This window comes from Equus caballus, chromosome 2 (genome assembly GCF_041296265.1).
Source record: "Equus caballus isolate H_3958 breed thoroughbred chromosome 2, TB-T2T, whole genome shotgun sequence".
In the NCBI taxonomy this organism is placed as follows: domain Eukaryota; kingdom Metazoa; phylum Chordata; class Mammalia; order Perissodactyla; family Equidae; genus Equus; species Equus caballus.
This window is the reverse complement of record NC_091685.1, coordinates 8,013,636-8,024,265: the sequence shown is the minus strand read 5'-3', so window position 1 is coordinate 8,024,265 and position 10,630 is coordinate 8,013,636. Positions and strand designations below refer to the sequence as shown.

Genomic DNA, 10,630 nt, shown 5'->3' with positions numbered 1-10,630 from the left:
AGGGAAAAATCCACTTCCAAGATCATTCAGGTTGTTGACTGAATTTAGTTCCTTCTAGTTGTAGGACTAAGGTGCCCATTTTCTTGCTGGCTGTCAGTTAAGAGCTGCTCTCATTGCTTGCCACATGGCTCCTTCCATCTTCAAGCCAATAACAGAGAACTTCTCATATACACATCCCCCTCAAGCTTCAAATCTCTGACTTTCCCAGTCTCTGACCTCTAGACCCAGACTTAAAGGGCTCATGTGATTAGGTCAGGCCCACTCAGATCATCTCCCTGTCTAAAACTCAAGTGATTTGGAACCTTAACCACATCTGCAAAATCCCTTCATAGCAGTACCTAGATTAGCGCTTCTTGAATAACTGGGAGAAGGGTCATGTATACCAGGGGCCATCTTAGAATTCTGCCGACCTGACAGTTTTGGCTATTACAAATAAAGCTATAAAAATTGTATGGATATATATTTTCTTTTCTCTTGGATTAATATGTAAAAATGGAATGGCTGGATCATGTGGCAGATATGTTTAACTTTTCATGAAACTCAAACTATTTTCCAAAGTGATTGTATCATTGTACATTCTCACCAGCAAAGTATAAGGGTTCCAATTCCTCCCCATCCTTGACAAACTTTGGTATGGTCAGTCTTTTGAATTTTAGCCATCCTAATGGGTATGTAGTGGTACCTCATTGTGATTTTTATGGTCTTTCTCTAATGCCTGATGATGCGGAGAATCTTTTCATATGTTTATTTGTCATACACATATCTTGCTTGTTGAAGGGTCTGTACATATCATTTGCACGTTTTTAATTGGGTCGTTTGTTTTCTTACTGTTGAGTTTTGAGAGTTTTTTATATGTTCTGGACACAAGTGCTTAATCAGATATATGCTTTCTAAGATTTTCTCCCAGTCTGTGGCTTGTCTTTTCATTCTCTTAGTAGTGTCTTTTGAAGAACAGAAGTTTTAAAATTTCATTTGCCCATCTATTCTTTTATGGATTGTGCTTTTGATGTCATATCTAAGAAATCTTTGCCTACCCCAATGTCACAGAGATTTTTTTCTCCTGTTTTCTTCCAGAAGTTTTATTGTTCTAGGTACATTTAGTTTTTGGATCAATTTTGAGTTAAAATTTGTATGAGATATTTTGTGAGGTATAGAGAGCTAAGTTCATTTTATGCATATGGTTATCCAGTTGTCCATCACTATGCATTCCCTTTGATACTTTGTCAAAACTCAGTTGTCCTCTTATGTCTGGGTTTATTTCTGTTCCGTTTATCTATTTGCCTGTCTTTAACCAATACCATGCTGTTTTGATTACTGTAACCTTATAACAATTATTGAAATCAAGTAGTTATCCCTCCAACTTTTTCTTTTTTTTCAGAATTGTTTTGGCTATTCTTGGTCCTTTGCATTTCCGTATGAATTTTAGAATCAGCTTATCAATTTCCACAAGAAAGCTTGCTGGGATTTTGATTGGGGTTGCATTGAAACTATAGACCAAGTTAGGGAGAACAGACATCAAAACAGCCGTATGTCTTTCAATCCATGAGCAAGATATACCTCTATTTATTTAGGTCTTCCTTAATTTCTCTCAGCATTATTTTGTATTTGCCAGTGTACAGGACTTTCAGATCTTTTATTAGGCTTAATTCTCAGTATTTAATATTTTTATGCTGTTGCAAATGGTAATATTTGAACATTTCAATTTCCAATTGTTTTGATAGTATATAGAAAAATGATTTTTTTCTTTTGTTTGGTTTTTAAAATTTGTATTTTATTGTGATAAGAACACTTAACATGAGACCTACCCTCTTAACAAATTTTTAAGTGTGTAATATAGCACTGTTAACTATAGACACAATGTTGTAAAGATCTCTAGAACTTATTCGTCTTGCATAATTAAAATTTTATGCCCATTGATTAGCTGCTCCCCATTTTCCTCCTTCTCCCAACCCCTGGCAACCACCATTCTACTCTTTGCCTCTATGAGTTTGACTATTTTAGATACCTCATGTAAGTGGAATCACTCAGTGTTTGTCCTAATGTGACTAGCTTATTTCACCTAGCATGATGTCCTCCAGGTTCATCCATGTTGTCATATATTGCAGGATTTCCTTATTTTTTTAAGCTGAATAATATTCCATTGTGTATACATACCACATTTTCTTTATCCATTCATCCATTGGTGGACATTTAGGTTTTTTCCACCTCTTAGTTATTGTGAATAGTGCTGTAATGAACATTGGAGTGCTAATATCTCTTCTAGATCTTGTTTTCAATTCTTCTGAACAAATATTCATACATGGAATTGCTGGATTATATGGTAGTTCTAATTTTAATTTTTTGAGGAATCATCATAGTGTTTTTCATAGCAGATACACCTTTTTGCATTCCCAGCAACAGCGTGCAAGAGTTTCAATTTCTCCATATCCTCGCCAACTCTTAATTGTCTTTTGTTTTTGGAAAATAGCCATCCTAACAGGTATAAGGGGATATCTCATTGTGGTTTTGATTTGCATTTCCCTAATGGTTAGTGATGTTGAACATCGTTTCATATGCCTCTTTGCCATTTGTATGTCTTCTTTGGAGAAAGGTCTATTCAAGTCTTTAGTGCATTTTTCAATTGGGTTATTAAGTTTTATTGCTATTGGGTTGTACCTTTTATATTTTGGAAGTTAACTCCTATGGTTTTGCAGATATTTTTTCCCATTCTGTCTGTTGTCTTTTCACTCTGTTGACTGTTTCCTTTGCTGTGCGGAAAGTTTTAGTTTGATATAATCTCACTTGTCTATTTTTGCTTGTGTTGCCTGTGCTTTTGGTGTCAAATTCATGAAATAATTGCCAAGACTAATGTCATGTAACTTTTTTCTTGTTTTCTTCTAGGAGTTTTACAGTTTCAGAAGACAACTGATCTTTGCACACTGATCTTGTTAAACTCGCTTAATTGTTCTACCAGTTTATAAAATTCCATGGGATTTTCTACATGGATGATCATGTTCTGTATGTGTCTTAGTCTATTCGAGCTGCTATAACAAAATATCACAAACTGAGGGGCTGATAAACAACAGAAATTTGTTTCTCACAGTTCTGGAGGCTGGAAGTCTGAGATCAGGGTGCCTGCGTGGTCAAGTTTTGTGGCTGGTGAGGGACCTCTTTTGCTTCTTGCTGTGTCCTCACATGGTGGAAGGGGCTAGGGAGCTCTGAGGATCTTTTTCATAAGAGCACTAATCCCGTTCATGAGAGCTCCACTCTCGTGACTTAAGCACCTCCCGAAGGCCCCACCTCCTAACACCATCACACTGGGCACTAGGATTTCAACATATGAATTTGGGGGGCACAAAACTGTTCAGATCATAACAGGAGAATACAAACGCTTATTTTTAGTCTATATGCCTTTTATTTCTTTTTTATGCCTGGTCACACTGGCTAGAACTTTCAGTGCAGCATTGAATAGAAGTTGTGAGAGTGGGCATTCCTGTATTGTTCCCGATTTTAGGAGGAAAGCATTCAGTTTTTCACCATTAAGTCTGACTTTTTTTTTTTTTTTTTGTAAATGACCTTCGTAAGGTTGAGGAAGCTGATAACCAGGATACAGCTTCCCTTCTATCCTAGTTTGCTTAGAGTTTTTTTAAAATCAGGAATGGATATTGGATCTTGTCAAATTTTTTCAAGTTTATTGACATAGATCCATATTGATCATATGGATTTTCTTTTCTAACTTGTTAATATGGTGAATTGCATTGATTGGTTTTTTAATGCTAAACCAACCTTGTATTCTGGGGATAAACCCTATTTGGTCGTGATGTATTATCCTTTCAATATAATGTTGGATTTAATTTGCTAAAATATTGTTTGGAATTTTTGCATCTATGTTGATGGTTGATAACATAGATGCATTTTGCATCTGTGTTCAATCTGTAATTTCTTCTCTCTGTCTCTCTTTTTTGATCTGGTTTTGGTATCAGCCTCATAGGATGAATTGAAAAGTATTCTCTTGTCTTCAAACTTTTGGAAGCATTGTGTGGAAATGGTATTTTTTCCTTAAATGTTTGGTAGAATTTACCAGTGAAGCCAATTGAACATGGAATTTTCTTTGTAGGAAGAATTTTAACTGCAATATCAATTTTTAAAATAGATATGGGTCTCTTTATGTTACCTCTTTCTTCTCTAGTGTGCTTTGGAAATATATGTCTTTTAAGGAATTTTTCCATTTCGTCTAAGTTGTTAAATTTATTAGCATAAAGTTGTTTCATAATATTTCCTTATTATTCTTTTAATATCTGTAGAATCTGTAATAATATCACCTCTCTCATTTCTGATATTGGTAATTTGTGCTTCTTTTCTTTTTATTGATCAGTCTAGCTAGAAGTTTATCAATCTGATAGATCTCAAAGAGCCAGCTTTTGGTTTCATTGATTTTCTCTAGTTTTTCTGTTTCACTGGTTTTTAACATTTTTTTTCATCGGTTTACTTTGGGCTTATTTTTCTCTACTTATTCTTGTTTTTGAGGTTATTCACTCATTTTTTTCTAATATTGCAGTCGTTTGGTATAGATTTTCCCCTAAGTACTGCTTTAGTGGCATCCCACAAATCCTGATAGGTTGTGTTTTCACCTTATTTGGGTTGAATGTTTTATGAATGTCAATTAGATCCATGATGACACATGGCTTCCAAAGTTCCCTAGGGATCATCTCCATCCCAGTCAGCCTAAAGGGAGAAAGAACATGGAGAAAGGTGCTTGGGAGGTTTTTTTTTGTGACATCACTTCTACTCAAATTCCATTGGTTAGAACTCAGTCATATGGCTTCACCTAATGGTATGGGAAACTGGGACATGTAGTCTAGCTTTTTGCCTGGGAAGAAGAGGAAAAAGTAATTGGACAAACAGCCAGAAATCTCTTTCTATTCTTGGAAGAGCGTGTATAAGATAAGAAATACTTGAATCATGGGTATACAGAAGAAATTGTAAAGCTATTGGGGACTGCTATTTTCTTTGGGGGAAATGTTGTAACTGCTGATTCACTTTAATGGATACTCGTTCATTTAGATTTTCTATTACTTCTTGAGTCACGTTTTGTAAGTCACTTTTTAGGTATATATAATTTAAGTTTTAAAATATATTAGCATAAATTTGTTGAAAGTATTTTCTTACTTTAATTTCTGCTGTAACTACAATTATGTTTTTCTTCATTTTTAATATTGTTTACTTAATGCCTTTGATTTTTTTTCACTTGGTTAATCTTACTAGAGATTTATCAGTCTTACTAGTATTTGTCAAAAAATCTTAATTTTTATTTTCATTAATTTCTGTTCTTTATTTACCTCCTTCCTCCACATTATTTGGGTTTATTTTGCTGATCATTTTTCAACTAGTAATTTGGATGCTAAGCTCATTATTTTTCAGCTTTCTTTTCTAATATATGCATTTCGGGCCATACATTTCCCTTGAGTTTGGCTCCAGCTTTGTTGCTGCAAGTATTTATACATAGTGCATTCATTACTGGTTAGTTGTATGTATCTGCAGATTTCCACTGATTTCTTCTTTAAGGCAAGACTTATTTACAGTGTGATTTTAAATTTCCCCAAGTATATAAGGTTTTCCCAGCGTATATGTTAGGTTATTAATTTCAAAATTAATTGCATAATTATCAGAGAATGTGGGATGTATAATGAGGATTCTATAAAACTTGTTGAGTCTTGCTTTATGGCCTGATATATGCATGTTAAATTTGAGATGTCTTCTCATTTATTATGTCATGGATTCCTTGCAACATTATTTATTCCTTACTCTCATTCTGTTAGATAGATAGTATGACTCCCATTTCTCAACTAAGAACATTGCAATTCAACCAACATAATAAGCAACTTTCCCAATTTCACAGATCTAGTTAGTCTTATCCAAGCAGAGCAGGTACCAAGTATAAAAAATCAGTATGGTCAACTTTTTATATTGGTTGCATATGAGCCCTCCTTATATTTCATTACAGAGTTTTAAACCTTCAGAGCAAGGATTTTTTCTTGTTTAAATGGCTTTTTATCTCTCACTTGGTACTTCCAACAATATCTCACACGTATTTGGTGTTCAATAGATATTTGTTGAATTGGAGTAAACCTGAGACTGAAATCTAGCATAATCCTAAAAGAGTATAATAAACAGGTAATTTGTGAATGAATGTTCAAAAAATAAAATAGGACTTGTAGTTCTGGAAGCACTGCAAAAAATAATCTGAAACACTCCTGGTAGAAATACCTAGTAATTCTGGTTAAAGATACAGATATATATGTTACCTATATATTTTATCTATCCGTATCTATACCTATATATCTACCGTATATATAGATCTATATATATAGATCTAGCTAGATATGTTAAAGGATATATATATAAAGATATATCCTTTGTATAGATATATAGCATACCTCTCTATATAATATATAGACATGTATAGATATATATCTATAGCTATATCTATATAGATATATACATATAAAGGATATATCTATATCTATATATAAATATATAGATATGTTGAAGGATAGGTGGACTGAGGAAGAGGGACCTACAAAGGCAATAAGGGTATAAACAGAGAAATGGGAGGAAAACCAAGTGAATTTAGGTTATAGATGCCATGGCAAGATAGAGAGAACGGTCAATAGTGATCTTTCAATTTAGTGTTAATGATGTTATTAATGACCTTGGAAATAAAAGTTGTGAAGAAGTAGACATTCTCATTTTAAGAGTTTTGGCTGCAAATGGTAAGAAAAGGATCAATTGTAAGCTAGACAGTGCTATGGGTAGAGAAAGACTTTTGTTTGTTTTAAAATGGAAGAGTCATTACCTGGTTTAAGACTTAATCTCTGGCTGGCTATCTCTCAGTCATTCTGTAAGATTCAACTCAGGTGTTCTCTCTAGGAAGCTGTTCCTGCAGTTGCTCAAACTGCCTCTGTTGTCTTATCGTTGTCAACAGGTCATTATCATAACACTTAGAATATTTTGATGAACATATCTGTTTAAATGTCTTGTCCCCTCCAGATTGTGAACTCAATGATCATGTGTTACCTATCTTTGAATCATTAATTCTTGGCAAGCGTTTGGCAATAAAAAGTCTCAGACAATGTTTAAATAAACTATGGAGCCTTTTTTTTTAACTTCCCTCTACCTTTCTATAGATCTTCCTATATCTGTATTTTGTATTTATTTCTTTCATTATAACACCTATAATAATTTTTATTGCATTTATTCTTTTTTACACATGACCTACCTACTAACCAACATACTTATTCGTTTTTGTAATACTAGTGTCTAGCACAGTGCCTATCATTCATTCATTGAATAATCAATCATTTCTTGAGTAACCAATCATTATTCTAAACTCTGAAAATACCACAGTGAAAAAGACATCTAGTAGAGGAAGACAGATAATAGACAGTAAACTAATAAGTAAAGAAGATTATTTATGATAGTAATTATTAAAGACAAAGAAACAGGGTGAAATGATAGAGTAACTGTTGAAAGTGAGGATTTGTTACTTAAGATATGATACTTAAGGGCAGAGTTAAGAAAGTAAAAATACTACCTTTGTATATAATATTTCTTTATAATATATATTGACTAAACCTTCAAAGTGAGAGGGGATCTCAGTGATCACAGAGTCAAGCCTTTTCATTTCACAGACTGATTCAGAGAGAAAGTGTGACTTGTTGAAGGTATTAGCAAAACTGTAATTTGTCTTTATCTTGGTAAAGTGGTTTGGAAACTTTCAGATTCTTTATACCTCATTGGAATTCCCCTGAGATGTAAATGACCCATTTAAATCAGGGACTGAAATGGTGTACTAACCACACTTATTTTCTTCCCCTAACAGAGAATTTAAAAAAAGTATAGAGAGGAGGGCAGAATCTTAAGGAGGAGAAAGCTAACTGGGTTATAATTTGTGATAACAACAGGGAAGGTGCTACTAGAGACTTACAGCATCCAAGCAAAGGAGTCAGGAATTATATATGAAGCTTCAAAATGTTTTTTCCTGATTTTTCTAAGATGCTATGGTAGAAAATTTGAATATATAGAAAGGTCTGGAGTGGAAATTATAAATATAAGCCTTTACCCCAGGAATAGCTAATGTTTATTATTTTCCTTATACAAATATATTTCTCTCCTTTTCTCTTCTTTTTACAAAGTTGAGGTCATGTTGTTTTTATATTTTTAAAATATTTTTTTAAATATTTAAGAGAAAACCAGAAAAGTGAAAACAGAAAAGCAAAGAATAACAAACACTCATGGAATCTCTCACTAAGTAAATATTTTTTAGTCATATAAGCCTCAGATCCTTAACTTTTTAAAGAAATAAAGCATTATAATAAAGTCTAAGTTTATTTTCCATTCATAGTCCCATTCTCTTTGTTTTCTCCCCAGACACAACTAATATAATGAATTTGGTGTATTTTACTATTACATTAACATTTTTAAAAATAGTATTATTTTGTGTTTTATTTTAATGTGCACAAATGGAATCAATACATAATTGGAATAATTGAATATAAATGTATGGAAATTGCTTTTTTCACTGAACATTATATTGTTCGGTTCTATTTATGCTGATACATATAGGTCTAGTTTATTAAAAAGTCGTAAGTGTCAGGCTTGATGAATTTTCACTGAACACACCTGTGTAACCAGCACCCAGTTCAAGAAACAGAACATTACCAGCCATCCCTGAACTCCCCCTCATGTCTGTGTTTGAACTTTGTCTGCCTTCTTTTGCCCAACATTATTTATGAAACTTACTTATTTTGTTGTGCATAGTTGTAGTCTATTCTTTCCCATTGTTATAGAATATTTCGTCTTCTTAAATCAATTCAAACTTTTTAATTCATTAAACTGTTCATGGACATTTGAGCAGGTTCCAATTTGTGGCTCTCTCAAATAGCGATGCTGTAACATTCTAGGACATATTTGTGTGAACATATGTATGCACTTCAGTTTAGTATATGTCTAAGAATTACTAGGTCATAGGGTATGCATATTTTCAGGTTTAATAGTGCCAGTTTTCCAAAGTATTGTACAAAATTATATTCCCACCAGCAGTGAATGAGAATTCAGTTTACTCTGCCTTCTTGGCAACACTTGATGTTTTCTGTCTTTTTTATTTTAGGCATCATATAGAGTTGTTGTATTTTCTCATTGTGGTTTAATTTGCATTTCCCTGATAATTAAAGAAGTTTTCATATGTTTATCAGCCATTTGGATATTCTCTTTTATGATAAATATTTAGCATTCATACTTAAATATTTTTTCTAACAAAATCTAAAGATATGCAGTGTCTCTATTCTTCACCCAATCTAGGTAAGGAAGTACTTTAGCAGTTTTTAATTTACCACTGCTCCCTCACTTACCAGTTGTATGCCTTTAAGCAAGTTATTTAACCTCATTTTGCCTCATCTGTAAAGTGGGGAAATAACAGTACTTAACTAATAGAGTTGTTGTGAGAATTAAACGAGTTAATATACATAAAGCACTTTGAACAGTGCCTGGCATATAGTACTTGCTATATAAATGTTAGATATTATTATTATTGTTGTTATTGGTGAAAGAATAGACAACAAATAACAAGGGGACAGATTAGAGAGCCCAGAAATAGATTGACATAAAAATAGCTCATTGATTTTTCACAAGGGTGCAAAGGCAACTCAAAGGATAGTCTTTTCAACAAGTTGTGTTGGAACCACTGGATATACATATATGCAAAAAAAAAAAAAGAACTTGACCCATACCTCACACTTTATGCAAAAATCAATTCAAAATGAATCATAAATTGAAACCTAAAACTATAAATCTTCATAGGAAAACATAGGAGAAAGTCTTTGTGACCCGCATTAGGTAAAGAGTTCTGGGATAAGACCCATAGCACAATCCACAAAAGAAAAAAGTTGATAAATTGGACATTACCAAAATTAAAAAGTTTTGTTCTGTGAAAGACACTGTTAAGAGAATGAAAAGACAAGCCATAGACTGGGAGAAAATATTTCCAAATCACATATCTGACCAAGGACTTACATCTAGAATGTATAAAGAATTCTGAAAAATCAGCAAAGATTTGAGCAAATACTCCACTGAAGAAGATATATGGATGGCAAATAAGCACATGGAAAGATGTTCAACATCATTATTCACTAAGGAAATGCAAAATAAAACCACAATGAGATACCACTGCACATCTATTAAGATGGCTGAAATAAACCTGACATACCAAGTGGTGGTGATGATACAGAGCACCTGGAGCTCTTGTGTATTGCTGGTGGGAAAGCAAGACAGTACAGCCACTTTGGAAAGCAGTTTGGCAGTTTCTTGTAAATTAAAACATAGGCTTGCTACATGACCTTACTGAAATAAAAACTTATGTTCAAACAAACACCTGTATTCAAGTATATAGTAGCCTTATTTCTAACAACCCCAAATTGGAAACAACCAAAGGTCTCTTAGAAGCTGGGGAATAAACAAATTGTGGTACATCTATAAAATGGAATGTTGCTCAGCAATAAAAAGAAACAAACTATTGGTACATGCAACAACATGGATGAATCTCGAATGCATTAAGCTAAGTGAAAAAAGCCAAACTCAAAAGGCCATATACTGT

The 10,630-nt window shown here is 33.2% G+C and overlaps 1 protein-coding gene across 4 annotated transcripts in view; it reads left to right on the top strand.

The window, feature by feature from the left end:
* The first annotated feature begins 4,538 nt into the window (after positions 1-4,538).
* C2H1orf185 (chromosome 2 C1orf185 homolog) overlaps positions 4,539-10,630 on the top strand; it is a 31,007-nt gene continuing 24,915 nt past the window's right edge. Inside the window, exon 1 of one of the 4 annotated variants that reach the window (XM_070260013.1) lies at positions 4,539-4,813. In XM_070260013.1, the coding sequence (XP_070116114.1) occupies positions 4,636-4,813 (178 nt within the window). In that variant the 5' untranslated portion in view covers positions 4,539-4,635. Of the gene's footprint in view, positions 4,946-10,630 lie in introns of all 4 variants that reach the window. The other 3 variants (XM_023630153.2, XM_023630150.2, XM_023630159.2) reach the window with 3 other exon arrangements.